The 17,170-nt window shown below is 31.4% G+C and overlaps 1 protein-coding gene across 3 annotated transcripts in view; it reads left to right on the forward strand.

Moving 5' to 3' along the window:
* The window catches only part of LOC127719950 (leucine-rich repeat serine/threonine-protein kinase 2-like), a 92,557-nt gene extending 80,745 nt beyond the window's left edge, over window positions 1-11,812 (forward strand). For all 3 annotated transcript variants that reach the window (XM_052226322.1, XM_052226330.1, XM_052226339.1), the window contains 7 exons: window positions 792-964; window positions 4,095-4,170; window positions 4,898-5,073; window positions 5,350-5,487; window positions 6,162-6,340; window positions 6,615-6,680; window positions 7,875-11,812. In XM_052226322.1, coding sequence (XP_052082282.1) covers window positions 792-964; window positions 4,095-4,170; window positions 4,898-5,073; window positions 5,350-5,487; window positions 6,162-6,340; window positions 6,615-6,680; window positions 7,875-7,990 — 924 coding nt within the window. In that variant the 3' untranslated portion in view covers window positions 7,991-11,812. The remainder of the gene's footprint in view (window positions 1-791; window positions 965-4,094; window positions 4,171-4,897; window positions 5,074-5,349; window positions 5,488-6,161; window positions 6,341-6,614; window positions 6,681-7,874) is intronic.
* Window positions 11,813-17,170: the final 5,358 nt, after the last annotated feature.

Raw genomic sequence — 17,170 nt, forward strand, 5'->3', positions numbered from 1 at the left:
GGAGTAGGCCTGGTAAGACCCCTTTTTGGCCCCAAAATATAGCATTTTTACTAATATGTTAAAATGTAAACTTTACGCTATTTATTGGAAAGTAGAATACTTCTGTTCCATAAATATATAGGCTGTTTTTGACAATACAATGCACATGCAGGAGGTAATAGCATCATAAATTCGTGCAATATTACTGAAATCTTCACAATTTTAGCATTTGTGCTAATTTTAAGAAGGTTTTTTGTCTAAAAATGGAAGTGGCTGCATTTGTGTTCAGTCTTAATATTTGAATATATGTTGTATTTGATGATAAAACATAACATATATAAAGGTTGAGACAGAACACAAATGCGGCCACTTCCATTTTAGACAAAACCCATTTGAAAAATGACATTTTATGGCATATTTGATAGATTTTTTATATATTTAAGCGCTTCTCTAATGACCAAAGCAGTTCAAATCATTTACATAAACTAATTGAATCGACTATTGTAGACACTTAAGTGTATAAAAAAATGTCAAAAATCTTTCATTAGATGTACTGCGAATATTAGGCAAAACTAGCCCTTACCGGAAATTCTCCTTTCATCTTGTTTTGTTACAATGGTATTTCCTTTAATGTGAAATTTGTTTATATTTTCTAAACATCTTGTACATAGTACAGTCATGACAAATTTAACAACATGTATGGTAACTTTATTTGCACTAATATTTGGCCAAAAAAGGGCCTCATTGTCCCTACTCGTTTAAATTTTATCTTGAACTCAATATATTATTTTGTTTTGGTTTATATGAATTAGGGTGCAATATTTACACATGGCAGAATTCTGTGTTTACTGGCATTGAAAGAGAACTGTTTACTCATCGGCACAGAAGAGTGTAGAATATGGATTTACAATACACTTACACTGGAATGTAAACGTAGTACTACACTACTGACTGATGCAGTTCTGTGTATGAGACACATACCAGGGTAAGATATCTCTCCAGGATGAAGTTAAAATATCACATAAATTTACTTGGCATTTTCTATTTTTCAACAAAGGACTCAACATAATGGAGTAAGAGCAAAGACTGATAGGCTTTGAATCATAGAATAACATGTCTGGGTTAGGTGACACAAGTGTTCATGCGGACTAAGTGAACTCGCACGTTAAAAAATCCAGCTCAGCCTGTTGGTGTAGTGCAATGAAGGGTTTATAATCCTTTTGCATTAATATGTACCCAGTTGATTCCATATTCCAGGGCATGTGTTTCCTATCATAATTTCCTTGATTGAGGGTTGCTGCTTACGAGGAACCCATTTAACAAAGGATTTCAAATGTCATCCCTTTGAAAGTTTTTAGGAAGCTTTTATGATTTGGCTGACTGTTATGGAATATCTATGTCACAGATGACCAGGGATATATTCCAATTGTCGTTTCCACAATCATGTCCTCTTTTCCTTGATAGTAACATCACCAAACTTTTACTTGCCATAAGCAACACAACAGGTACAACTTGTTCAGCAGGAACAGATTACCATTAAAGAGTTATTATACCCATGGAACAAAGTTCTGTAGGGTATGTTTTTGACCCATCCGTCTGTCTGTTTGTTTCGTCCGTCAGTCCTGTTCTTGTCATTGCAACTCCTCTGAAACCACATAAAAGAAGTTCATGAAACTTTGTAGATAATAAGGAGATACTATGTAGATGTGCATATCGACAGGAAATTATAATTCAATTTTTTTTCTAGGAGTTATGCCCCTTTGAACTTAGAATTTTGGTCTAAATATACTATTGCAACTGTTGTCATCGCAACTACTCTGAAATCACACAACAGAATGTTATGGAACTCTGTAGATAATAAGTACATAATATGTAGATGTGCATATCCACAAGAAATTTTTATCAGTTGACTTTTGTAGGAGTAATGAGTCTTTGAACTTAGGAATCTGGTGAGATTTTGTTTGTCCAGTAACAATGTGGGGGCATGTGGTATGTGAGCATGCTCACAAAGGTTCTTTTATTTGTGATGTTTCATGTAGCTCAAACTTTAAATTTCTGGGAAGTTTTTTGTGAACTTTTGTTTGCGTTTTTGCTGTTTTTCTTTTTGGCCATAGGATTTTTCTTCGACCCATTGGTATCTGCTCCCTCTTTTTTCAAAACTATAACAAATCTTCATTATATTTTTAAAAGATTCACAACAAGGTGGACATTTCAAAATCCATCTAGCCATTAATTTATGTTTAAATATTTGAAACCATATTACTGTTTTATTATATATCACATGTAACCAAGGCAACTTTTGCAGAAAAAAACTGTAAGTATACCTATCCTGTATGAACATGATAGTAGCCTTTAATATATTTTCTAGGAATACATAGGATACTACCTGCCAGCACGAAGGTTTTGCAAAATACAATAAAATTTTATTCTTGTATTTTTGACCAGGTTGAACAAAGTCAAAAACAACTTATAGTATGGTTAATTGTCGGGCTGGCAGTTGTGCACCAGCTATTATGGAATTGTTTGAGGAATTTTTACATTTCATATTTCAAATATTTTAATGTTTAGTATAGAGCATTGTCCATTGTTTAATAATTTAATTTTGGATGTAATATGTCTTTTGATTGGCTGAAAGTTTTTTGTCTATCAGCTAATAGACATAATTTTGTCATCTGACTGACGTCATCAATGTTTTTTCATGATTTACTCCTTAAAAATGAAATTTAGAATTAAATTATAAGGAAGGACTGTAATATTTTTTCTGTCTATTCGAAATAACATAAAAAATGTGGTGCACACTTTTAAATAACGCTATGCGGGTTATTCAGTGTGCATCACATTTTTGATGTTATTTCTTCATAAACTGAAAAAATATTACAGTCATTTCTTAAAGAAATACTTTGTGCAACCTGGCCATCTGAGTCTTTGGTCTATTTTTAAGTAATATTGTAGACTTCATGTCAATGGGAAGTAGTTTTAACATGAATTTCAGTTTGCTTCAAATAAGCCTCTTCTTCCATATACTGCACATTATTACGTCTAAGGAAATATTTTGCAAACTTTAAATGTTGGCAGGTGTAATTGAAGGAACTTACAAATTTGTTCATATGTTCTATATAAGCATAGTAATTAATCATCAGTTAGTATTAAATATTTTTAAAGTATTTAATACTATTTTGAAAATAGATGCTTGTATTATTAGAAATTGAGATCCTTTTCATTTTTAGTTATCACACATTTTTGGTATTGATACTTTGAAAAATGAATTCCATATTTTTCAATAAAATGAAGAAATGATTATTCTATATTTTATAGTTCATTATTTCTATATATAAAAGCTAATAAGAAATAGATTCCTTTGACATTCCAATATAAAAATATTTAATAAAGAGATGTGGTATGATAGCCAATGAAACAGTTATCCACCAGAGACTTGAGGACAAGGATATAAATAACTCTAGGTCACTGTATGGCCTTCAACAATGAGAAAAACTTGTACCATATTTTAAGCTATAAATGGCACCAGCATGATAGATTGTTAAACAATTCAAGAGAGACCAACAGCCTGATTTATTATAATGTTCATAAACCAAAAAAAGCCAAATTTGACAGACAGCAACCAAAGACAACCACTGAATTACAGACACACACATAATGAATGTGGCAGTGTCAAACATGTTTGTCAGTGCTCAACCCTGACCGTACCTGGGACAGTGGTATAACAACACAACATAAGAAAAATCTGAAAAAAAAGTTGGAAAGGGCTTGACTAATCAGATTGACATGAAACACAACAGAAAACTTAACAAATGGCCAAAAAACACAAAAAAAGTATTTATCCAAGTGTACCTGCCAGTGTACTCACAGTTGCTGAAACCTAGTTCAAAGCCAGTTTCAACTAATAAATAAATAAAATTGAGAATGGAAATGGGGAATGTGTCAAAGAGACAACAACCCGAATAAATAAACCATGATTTCCCAAAATATATGATCCTTTGATTCTTTTTTATTAAGGTTGATTTCTATACTTACATGTATTTCCTTATAATCCATGATTTTATTATCTTTATTTGTAAGGTTCATATTTTTTGTATGTTATGCTTTTTCTTTTTCAGTTCTAAGGATGATTTGGTATTTGTTGGTTTAGCAAATGGAACTATAGCTGTATTTTTAGTTTCTGATCTGATTCATGTAAGTTATTGGTATCGTTTTCTTGAAAGATTTGGCTTTCAGAACATTTGTTTCTAGCATTCTTAATGAAAGTTGATTCAAAGAAATGTATCTTTGCAACAAATTCTCTGTTTGACTATTAAAAAAATGTAATCATATAGCAAATGAAAGTATCAGATTTGTACAAAATGAATGCACCATAATCTAATGAAGTGGATTTTGTCATTTTGTGTGCATTTTTTTACTGATTGAATGGCAAATATTAAATGCATACTTAGAATGAGAACAAATTCACAGTAAATCTAATAGGTAGCCCTGCACAGTGAAATGAAAGACTAGAATGATGGTCGGAAAATTGGGTAGGGATTTTCAGTAACTGTAAATTCAGAAATTATTGCGAGGTTTTTATTAATGCGAATAAGGCGACTATGTGAGTATCGTAATAATAAGAACTCACATTTTGATAACTTAAACATAGAATATGTATGTAGATTTTCTGAAATTGCAATAATTAAACTCACATTCTTGTTCATTTTTGAAAAATCGCAATAATAAACGCACGCAATAATTTCTGAATTTACAGTACCTGTAATTGTTTACATCCTTGTCCTCTGGTATTCTGTTAATGGTTGTCTTATTGGCATTTACACCACAGCTCCTTATTTTTACACAGCTACCTAAAATGAATTGCAAACACAGTATATTGCAGACCAGTAAAAATAAAGCTAAGTGATATTGTCTCTTTCAGGAAGAAAAAGCCATACCAATGTGTTTGACCCCTGGTAATGCTAAGGAAGTTGTTCGGTGTATGGAGGTATCACAGAGAGATAAACATTTGTATGTCAGTTGTGGGTCTCGTGTGTTGATACTTAGGACCAGATCAAGTATAGGTGTGGAAAAGAAGATAGATACTGCAGATCCAAAGTAAGACAAAGAGAAACTAAAGAAAATGTTCATTGCTTAAACTCTTGAACATGAGCTCCTCTTGCTTTTTCACTTTAATAGCATTAGAAAACATCCCACAAAATCTTGCTAAATCCTCGTTACATCTAGAGATTTTTAGCCATATGAAAAACCAAGAGAACTATTTCCTCCTGAATTTTACGAATTCACTTTCACATATTTATTTGTGTTTAATTATGTTATAAACCTTCAATTTTTCGATTCGAAAACATATGTATTTTATTTTTGTATTTTCAGAAGACCATCACAGATAAATAATATGGTGTTGGGACATAAGAAACTGTTTTTATCCCATGCTAAATCTTGTATTGTACACATCTACATTGCAGCAGACCTGAAACCAAGGTCAACATTGGATATCTCCCAGATCTTTCAGTAAGTTCATGTTAAATTCAGTTTAAACAAATAATTCATAAAAGAAATACTGGACAGTATAACAGACCACATCAACCACATATATCCTACCCATGAAAAAAAAAGTGTACAAGCAGACACACAAAAATGAATAACACATGGTCTACTGACAGCCTGACATAGCACAGGCAAAGGAAAAAAAGGAGGTACATTGTTTATGTGAAAAAATATATAAGGTATATTTTGTATAAAATCTTGTAGCATTCTTGATTTAATATGTGTTTTTCCTTTGTATCTTGTGTAGTTGTGATCTAATAATAGGTGGAATTTCCTACATTTATCTGCCAAAATACCAATTGTCTTTTCTTTTCAAATAGAAAATAGAAAAGAAAAGCTAAGATTTTTGGAATGTAGGAAAAAAGTAATTTCTTCTCAATGTTTTTGATGTAGAACATATATTGTATAAATTAAGTCATGAACAGGAAGAATAGCTTTGAAAGCCTAGCAGTGCTAACTTATATGTGTGTCCTTGTATAGAATGTAATTGATATTGAAAGACATTGTACTCATGATACTGGTACATATTATCTATAAAATCTGTAAATGCGTAAGCTATGGTTTATTACCTACTTAGTGGAGAGTTGCATCAGTGTTCTAAAGTTCCTATTGTTAATAAGTATTTATTATTTATGTAGACTGAGGAAAGACTTATCAAGAATAACATCTTTAGCTTTGCAAGGCAATATAGGTGTACTGTGGATTGGGACTGGTAGCGGCCATATTGGCTTGGTTGATGTAAAGACAAAAAATCTTATTGTATTAACACACAAATACACAAACCCTGTGAGGAGTTTGTTGACGGTACACCATAAAGGTAAGCATTTTATTTTGTTAAAAATTAAATTTACTACCAGTAAAAGAAGTTTTTGTTTTGGGACCCATTTTTGCCCAACAATTTGACTTTTAAGTGATGTTCTACAAATTTAGTAAATTTACCAAAATTGAAAAAAAAGAAATCATAAAAGCATGATTATATAGAACGCATTGTGACAATCATATCAGAAGAGAAAAACTGTTGAATATCATTCAGTTTACTAACTAAAAAGGCCGAATAGTCTTAAGTAGTAAATCCTTATTTTATTTTTCAGAACACTCATTAGTTGTTAGTGGAGCCTTAGGATTCCACGACAGAGCAGACTCCTACAAATGTCATGGTAAATCATAACAACTGTATAAAATGATGTCAAATAATGCCTATATTCACTGAGATTGTATTGAAAATGTGCTTAAAAAAGGCAAATGATATTCTACATCCATTTTCACTGAACTAGTACACATTTTATTTTAGAGGCCAGCTGAACCCCGCCTCTGGGTACGGGATTTTCTCGCTGTGTTGAAGACCCATTGGTGGCCTTCGGCTGTTTTCTGCTCTTTGGTCGGGTTGTTGTCTCTTTGACACATTCCCCATTTCCATTCTCAATTTTATAATGTAATAAAATCCTTCAAAACTTGAATCTTTGAGATCAGATTAAATTTGTACATTTAAACTCTTTCAACAAAATCATCATGAGACCAGAATTTTTTTTTATGTTTAATCAATTTTGGTGTAGAAAATGCCTATATAACCTTTTTCCTGAGATCAACATTAGATAGGTCTAATGGATAAGCTTATTTCAATGAGAGAAGTTTAAGGGTTATATACCAGGGCTTCCACTGGTTGGTTCAATTTTTTTTGGTTTTGTAAGCCCTGATATATAACCAATAAACTTCTCTCATTGGAAATAACATATTCATTGGTAGCTTGCTTTCATTGAATCCAAATGTTGTTTGATACTCTATCTTTTCCAACCAAAGACCATGCAATAAGTATTTGCTGCTTTTCCACCGAGCACACAGGGTTGAGATGCAAGTAGAAAAACTTTTTGGCTCACAGTTACAGTAGACAAGTAAGGTGACCTAAATTCCTTTAGACTGTTACATTGTGAGCTAGAACATATAAATTTTGAAGGCATGTCATTCTAGTACAGAGTAGGGTTTCTTTATATCACATGAACATCATGAACATTTTTCATTAATTTTGTTGGTACCAACTTTTGTGTATTCGAGAAAACTTTCATTTTCGTGGATATTTGATTTCATGATTTTACCAAAGTTTGGATAATTATATTCCTATAGAAAATTCGTAATTTGTTGAACATTTAAATATGTGGTTCACCTGTACCCATGAAATCAACAAAAATTGGTATCCAACAAATAATAATGAATCCACAGTATAGTCCTGAATATGCATGTCATATTTGCCATTGGATGTAAAGCAGCCAATCAAGTTATTAACTAAACAACTTTTATATAAAACATGTGTTAGGATTTTTAACATATTTTTTTGTATACATATTTTGACTTTTCAGATGAAGATTATGGTAGCATAATTGTATGGGATGGAAATTTCTCTAGAAATGTAAGGCAACAGCTGATTGAAATTAAACAAAGACAACAGTTAGTAGAAAACTATTTGACACTGTAATGTTAAGAAGATGACAACTTCATCACAACTAGATACAACCATCTAACATTTTAATGAAAAGACATAAATGCTTTTAAGGAACAATTTATTTGGATTCGTAAACTACAGACATCTTAAGAAATTGTAAATAACTTTGGTCATATTACATTTCAGTTATGAAATTACATAGACATGACATCTTGAAAAAGAAATATTGCTAATCTAAGATTTGGTAATTATTGAAAGTGGGTCATCTGATGAGTTCCATTAACTTTTATTAATTATGGACAGTTGTCTTACTATATAAGAGATATCCAATTGTATGGAGAAAATTTTATATGACAGGCAGAAATGTTGTCAACAATAATGGGATGTTATTGTTCTCATCTTCTGGTGTGTTTCATTAATCATGCAAAAAAATTGATGTAAAATATTTCATGTAATTGTCCTAGAAGTTTTAAGACTGGTGAAAGCTAGATATTCACAATTAGATTTTTCATGATTTTTTTTTTACCTAGCTCCAGTGAATTCAAAATTTAAATCTTATGCAGATTTAAACTGGCTCACAATGAAAGCCACTGTTTTCTAATTTCATGTGTTAATGAGAAAATATTTATGATATTCCATTGTTATATGGTATATGCTATTGCATCCACTTTTATAGTTTAAAGGCATAGTTTTCAGCACATTTATTTTGCTAAATGTGTAAAAAATGTTGATAATATATTTACAGTTTATAAACTAATTAGAATGCAGCAAAACACTCGATCTTTTCAGTAACTGGGACATGCAGTTGTATTTCTTGTCTATTAGTATCAGCGCATAAAAAATACATGGATAATATGTAATTGTTGTCCTACAGTATTTTGGTTCGAACAAAATGGCCTCAAAGAAGGTGCTTATTGACTTACTTTGTAATTTTTTAGTCTTTATTAGCTGACCTGGCCCAGAGGGCCAAGTGAGCTTTTCTCATCACTTGGCATCCAATGTCGTCGTCCATCGTCATCTGTTAACTTTTACAAAAATCTTCTCCTCTGAAACTACTGGGCCAAATTTAACCAAATTAAGCCACAATCATCATTGGGGTATTTAGTTTAAAAATGTGTCCGATGACCCCGCCTGCCAACCAAGATGGCTGATATGGCTAAAAATAGAACATAGGGGTAAAATGCAAGTTTTGTCTATTATTTTGAAAACTGTTATAAATAGAGAAAATCTGAACGGGCAGTAATGTTCAGAATGTTGAGCTCTACCAATTGTCAATTACGTCAAAACTGTCAGACGACTTCTTAAAGGAGTTATTGCCCTTAAATGACAAATTTTAACATTTTTTTCATTTTTGCCTTATTGGAGTTATTGCCCTTTATTTAATATTTTAACCATGTTTTTGCGTTTTGCCTTATATGATGAAAATTATAATAGATAAATAAGACACTTTAAATCACAAAAATGATCAGCAAGGCAAGATCTACCAACAAGTCAAATTTTGCAGATATAGTTAGTAGACTGTTACTCTTTCAGTCTTCACAATAAACTTTTGAATCTATTGGCCCAAAGCTGAATTTTATGAAAATTTTATTTGATTCTATTGGCCTGTAGAGATGATTTTTACAGGCCCAACAGCATTTTTACATGACTGGGCTGGTGGGCCTGTGGTTGAGCGCAAAAGACTGCTATTTATAGGAGTGATTGCCCTTAAATGAGGATTTGTTTACCCTCTTTTGTGTTTTGAGCAAAAACTAAAGAAGATAGAGAGAAACTAAACAGACTAAATGATCAGCAATACAAGATCAACAAAACAGAGATTTTTGTCATGAATTCTATTCTCGTCTACAATGTTGGAGAGTGTCCTATGTTGAATATGCACATAGACCAAGGTGAGCGACACAGGAGGCTCTTTAGAGCCTCTAGTTGTTAATTGCCATGATGTATTTTATTTTTAAAGACCATGGGACATATGCAATATTTTATTTTTATGAAATAATAGTTTTGTCATAGTATTTATTATAGTATATTTTATTTGAAGTATGAATACAGAATTGATTTGTACATTGAATGATAAATCACTGGTTATATCAAAGATGTTTTATTCATATGAAGTCGTGAAAATGTATTTTAGAATTTTTCATTTAACTGATGACAATACATGAAGTTCCATTTATTTTGATACATATCAGACCAAAATTGTATATTCTGTGATAATATAGCTATGATGGTTGTACTTGCTGTATACTGATATTGTTAGTAATGTATTGTTTTGTATGTAATATTTGAAGAATGACTTAATCTGCTGTCTTCTTTCATTTTTTTAGCATTTTGCAATAGCATATGTCTTTAAGATTAATTTAGATGTAACACTTCTGATTACTGTAAATTCAGAAATTATTGCGTGCATTTATTATTGCGATTTTGTCATTTCAGACTAAAATGCGATTTTGATTTTTACGATATTGAGAAAATCCTGTTTAATTCATATACAAAATTTTCAAATGCAAGTTTAAATTTTTGCGATTATAACCCTGTCGCATTTTTCGCAATAATAATAAAAACATCGCAGTAATTTCTGAATTTACAGTACTCTGGACACTTGTGTTACAAAGAAGACCAAATTTTATGTGCTGTATACAATGTATCAATTTTCATCATTTTAAATATATTCTTATTACAGGAGCTATTGAAGAATACTAGGTTTTGGAATGTGTATTTCTCAGATGAAACAGTTCAACAGATCCCACTTTATCTAATATCTTTTTCCATCGGGAAAACTTTTACTTTTTGACTGCAATACTTATTTTTTTAATAGCAACATTCTGAATACATCAGCACCAAAAAATTATTGATGGTAGTGTGGTTTATTATTTCTGTGCAAGAGTGGTTTGGAAAAGACTTTAAAAATTTAATATTATAGTATTATGAATAAAAAAGATATGTCAGAACAGTAACTCAACAACACAAGAAACATTTAGAGGTTGACGTAATCTTCATGAAACATTGTTGTAAACATTTCAAACCACTTAAGTGGTAGACCTCCCTCTCAAGAAATTCTTTTAGTGGAAGATTTACTAGCAGAGGGAGATTTCCATTTCTTTTTAGGAATATCCAATGTATCCTATTAATATCTGCCGAGTTGACACCTGTGAACAAAAGAAATATGTCTTCACCATATGATATTTCAAGCACTAAATTACCCTTTGTCAAGAGTCAAGATTAGTTGTGAAAAAATTACTGTGTCTCTTCCCTAAGATGATTTTCAGTATAATAAGATATCAAGTTTCCATCTTACATGACCATCTTGGCATACTTTTAAGGATGTTTTGGTTTTTTTTTCACTTTTGAAAACATTGAGTCGTGTTTTAGTGTAGGTCTTGTTCTATGACAATTTTAGATGGCATACATTTAGTCACTTCCATAAAATTTCAATTGAAATTTCCAATATTTTATAAGGCAGTTGGTTCAAAGACCATTCACCTGTAAAATTTGATTAAAGTGAAATCCTATCTACCAGAAAATTTATTTCTGTAAATAAGATACGTTACTTAATAAAAAATTGAATATTTTATTGTAAAATATGATTGACATACATGTGTTAATGCCTCCCTCTTATTTTCAGGAAAGTCTTCCTTTTTGAAACTCAATCTCTTGACAGAATAGACATACATGAAGGGGTTCAAAAAGAAAGTCTGACCAATTTTAATACATATCAAGGAAACTAGTCTGTGATTATATATTTAATGATTGAATGATTGATTGTGAAAATTATTGTTATATATCTCTGTTAATAATTAACATTAATTTATTATTGTTATTAATTGTTAGGATAAATAATTAAATACTTTTATGGGTTCTTTGACTTGATAACATAATTTTGCTCTCTATTCAATAACATCTATACATTAAGACAGGACTGTGATGAGCAACTCAAACCAAATACTTAAAGCTTTAAATCAAGCCACACCTCCATAAACATGAATGAAAAATAGAGGCAGAAGACACCAAAGGGACAAAAAAAAAACATAATTTTACGAAAAAAACGACAATACCATGGCAGAAAACAAAAAAAAAAAGGGAAGAAAAAACAAAGCACTACATGTAAAACTAAAGACAGCAACACCAAACCTACCAAAATCCAGAATGATCTTTGGTGCTCTAAAAGGGTAAGCAGATCCTGATCCACAGGTGGCACCGTTATTTTTGATTCATGGCAAGTACATGTTTGGGGAAAAGTAGTTTTCAATGATGTCACACTCAAGAAAAAGGGGATAGGGGGATTGTAACGCAGATATCCCAGTTATCTATCCTTGAAATCATGTAAGGAACCTCAAGTTCTGGAATATCTTATCAACTGGGAGATATATATACTTATATGCAGGCTCTACTGGAATGTTGCTACATACAAGTGGAAAGTTCACATTTTGAAAGCTGAAATCATTTCTTTTGTTGGTAAAGTCAAGTTATTAACTGATCCTCATTGTTAATTTCTGGATGTAAGTCCATATAGGAGGAAGACTTAACTGTATTTGTGGTATCCTTAATTTCAAGTTCAATGAGATAGATGAGTTCCACATTGTCACCTAACTTTGAAATATTTACTGAGAAGACATCTGTATAGCGGAATTTGAAGTCAAAGGATATACTAGGTTCTTTTCATTCTTCCTGAGCAACTCCTATATGAAGTTTGCCACAACTGAATAGAGGAACAAATTGGCAAATTAACAAAAACCTCATTGTCTAGCATTCTTATTGACCAATTTTGGACTATCATCCTGTGATTAAAATTCATGGATTGAGTCGGATTGTTATCACCATGAATAAAATTATGGGTATATTGCAATGACAAACTCAGCTGCAACCCAACGTCAAAAAAAAAACCAAAACAAAAGACATCTGGTAACCATCTAAATCATCACAACACTAAAACTCTAAAAAAAAATTTGTTGTGACTATATATAAGAGAAACTATCACAACTAAAATATTTAAAAGATACAACATAAGACAATTCTTACAAGTTCCTGACTTGATACACTTGTTATTTTGTAAATCTCAACCCTACCCCTTTTAATCTAGAAAAGGTACATTTACTACATTATAAGCACTTTTTCTAAAAATAATAATGTTATAGACTTAGATCTACCAGTCCAGATATCAGCACTAAATTAAATATTAACAATAATTTCTAGTTTTTAAAAGCTAAGCCATGACATGTTTTATTATACCCAATGTACTAAATAAAGTGCACAATGTCAAATTCACAAAGGGTTATAAATAGAGAACATTGAAATTGATCTCCATTTTAAAAACAATGTGATTATAACAAGAAGAATATGTGCAGTTGAGGTAAATTTCGAAGGGCAGAATTATTTTATTTTTTATTTCAAAAAAGGCAAAAAAATCTTCTTGTTCCACCATTTAGTACTATTAAGCTTCTTGTGGGATGTCAATGCCTGATATGTATATAATGTCAATGGGTTTTTTTTTCCAAATTATTTTAATTGAAACTTTGAAGTATTTTTTCTACTAATTTCTTACCTACATGTATTCATTTCCCTTTAAAAAATATGTGTGGTCATGTGTAAACACATGTTATTCATGTACAATGTACATGGCTTGTGATGAAAACAGCTTGTTTTAACAGTTAAATTAATGGAGAATGTGTCTATAGGCCACAAATGCCCCCACTTGTAAATATGTTTGTGATTATAATCATTGTGTATAAGTTTCAAAACATTTGGTTGAGGCAAACTAAAGTTCGAGAACGGAAACGACAGATTTAGCAATTTTTCCATTTATAAAGGGGCATAACTCAAGAACGGTAAAAGTGACAACACCTAATTTCTAACTTGATCTGTGTTTTGTGGTAATAAGCATTGTGTATAAGTTTAATAACATTTGGTTGAGGCAAACTAATGGTTAGAAAACGGTAATGAAAAATTCAGCAACTTTTATGTTTATAAAGGGCATAACACATGAATGGTAAAAGTGATGCCACCCAATTTCGAATTTGATCTGTGTTTTGTGGTAAGAAGAATTGTGGTGGGGGCATAAAAATGCTTGCATTACACGCTGAAAAATGCTTTTTATCTGTGTAAATCTACATTTGATCCACAAGGGAGTGTGTATAAAATTCTATGCCATTTTTTTTTCATTCCACTTCATTTCGTCTGCTTGGATTCAATTCACACTTTATACAATTGTTGTCTATGAACTAAGAAAGCCAACCCATTTAAATAAAAATGTGTCTAAGACATATCTTTGTGATAAAAGTTTGAATCCAGGTAATATTTCTCAAAGTGTATGCATGTAAGAATTTTCCCCAAGGTTACATTCTGCTGTTCAAGGTCACATTTAATGTATGTTTGTTTCTTATGTTTGTAATGTCCAGTTGATTCAAGCGATAACTTAGCACATTTTTTGTCCATGACCTGAGGATATATTAATTTCCTTTTTTAATTTCTTTTCATTTCTCAAAACTTCCCATATCAACAAGAAACTGAGTATATTGTTAGTTCCTACTAAATATGTAGTATGTACTGGTCCATTGAGTTAATACTAATATAAGGGTCTGGATGGGGTTTACAGATTAAAGAGTAATGGGCCAAATCTACAGAACATGGGACAAAAAAATAAAGAATAGAGAAAAATAGGCCAAAAAAATAAAGAAAGGAAAATAATTGGGTGCTAGAATATAAAGAATAGAGAAATATGACCTACAAAATTAAAGTAATGAAGAACCCCCATCCAAACCCTCTAATATTAGGTCAGAAAAAATACATTTCGTACTGATTCAACTTACTACAATACAGTGATCACATGCTGATATCAGTTGCTATTCTAAAATGGAATTTTCTTAACAAAATTGATTATATATAGATTAAATCAGGATATCAGTTTACATGAACTCTTTTCCTTGCCCAGAAACACAGCCATTGGGACACCTAAAGTAAAGGCCAAAATAATCCAGTTCTTTACATTCTTACATTCACCTCATTTGAACTTTGGTGGATAGTTGTCTCATTGGCAATCATACCACATCTCCTTATTTTTATATTGCTCATCCTTCAGCATTGTTTCTAGATTTAAGGCACATGGGTGAATCACTTCAAGATGATTTGTCATGTACCATTGAAGATTACCTGCGACCTTGACCGATGAACTAGTGACTTCTATAGATGAAAGGTGGATATGTATTTTAGTCCACAAAACAGTTATCTATGTATAACTGATAAATTGTTAAGTCAGGGATTTCGTTACCATATATTACTTATGGTTTGGCTAATTTTTTTCATAGAAACAAAGATTTGGTTTTGAAGTTTGGCTGTAACTGTAGAATTCTTATTAAAATAGATATCACATCCTAATTTTTACGGTACAGTTGTTGCTTATAAAGCCCGTAACTTTATATATGATCCATGTGAACTCTGTGATCCTTTTAATAAACTTATTCTTAAAGGATATCAATTAAACACCGTAGTAAGATAGTGGAATATTGCATTTTTTTATCGGTTATTGACCGACGTTGATTTTGTTTTTGATAAATTACTCTTAGATCGGTGCTGTGTGTCATTTATCTTTTTATCTATGAGGGTCTGGGTGGGGGTTTACAGAATAAAGAATAATGGGCAAAAAAATTTAGAACAGAAAAAAATGGACCCAAAAAATAAAGAATAGAGAATAATGAGCAAAATATATAAAGAATAGAGAAAAATGGCCTAAAAAATAAAGAATACAGAAATGAAGGACACCCCCATCCAGACCCTCATCAATGTTCAATGTTATTTTTTTTTTTTGTGTTGAGTTTTTAATGCTGCCGATCTGATGAATCAAACCATTTCAAACTGATTTTTACAGTTTGTTCTTATGTTGTGCTGTAACACAACTGTCCAAGGTTCATATAACTTACGGGTGGTTTTGGGTGGGGGATTGAGAATTCACAAACGTGTTTAACCCTGCCTCATTCTAGCTGTGCCTGTCCAAGTCAGGAGCCAGTAATTCAGTGGTCGTCGGTCATTGGTTGCTATCAGTCGTGTTTGTTTTTGTTTATTGTTTTGTCATAAATCAAGTCGTTGGTTTTTTGGTTTGAATTGTTTCACATTTTGTCATAAATAGCGGTATGTGTTTTACTCATTGTTGAAGATGGTACGTTGACCTATACCTATTGCTAAAATCCGCCTTAGTTGGACTCGGGTGAATAGTTGTCTCATTGGCAATCATACGACATTTCCTATTTTATATACATCTAGTTTTGAGGGCTTTTGTTTGTCTTTTTCTTTTGATGATCGTGTTTTCTATCTTTCTTTGACTTACAGTTTTTGGTTGCCCCTTCTGTATCTTCTTATATATTTTTATTTATTCAAGTACTAGTATTATTTAAAAAGTTTTAAATATACTTTTGTATATAAGTTTTGAAAGACAACTATCGTGCTTCATTATAATTTTTTCTGCAATAACCTATTAAGATATATATCTTTTACGATTTCATAATTTTTCCCTGCCATCAAGCATCAACAAGAAGCATTGTATTGTAATAAATCAGACCGTTTGCTTTTTCACTTGAATTGCTTCAGATGTTGTTTAATCGTGACCTTTTATAGCTGACTATAGTGGATGGGTTTTGTTCATTATTGAAAGTCTTACGGTGACTTGCAGTTGCTTAAATTCACGTTACTTTGGATTCGGGTAGATACTTCAGTGACTCATTGGTAATCATACTACATCTCCCCATTTTATATTTGAAGTAAAGTTCTGAAAATTGAGCTATGTATTTCGATTTATGTTCATTTATTCAGGATACAGCACTGCTGATTTATGTTGGTAAATAAACCTAAAATTTGGCTAACTGCTTGTACAAGACATAGAATTCTATTTATGAAACATATGAAACTTTAACTTCATTCATGCAGACTATAGCCCCACATCATGGTAGTGTGTTCCTTTTGTAATATTTGCTGCTGGTAGTCTGTTAGGACTGAAAATTTGACAATATTTTACATTAGTGATTTAAATTATTTCTATAAGATAAGGGAGAATTAATGACTGCAGAACTGTTTAATGAAGTGACTGCACTTTACTGACTAGTGTGTCTGATTTATATTTATATACTTGGACTTTCCCATAGCCATTGGAAGATCTTTCCGGTGATATAATTAAAAAAAAAAAAACAATCGAACTTTATAGCAGTTGAAGGAATGTATAACCTCCAGTGG

This window comes from Mytilus californianus, unplaced genomic scaffold, assembly GCF_021869535.1.
Source record: "Mytilus californianus isolate M0D057914Y unplaced genomic scaffold, xbMytCali1.0.p SCAF_1, whole genome shotgun sequence".
NCBI lineage: Eukaryota > Metazoa > Mollusca > Bivalvia > Mytilida > Mytilidae > Mytilus > Mytilus californianus.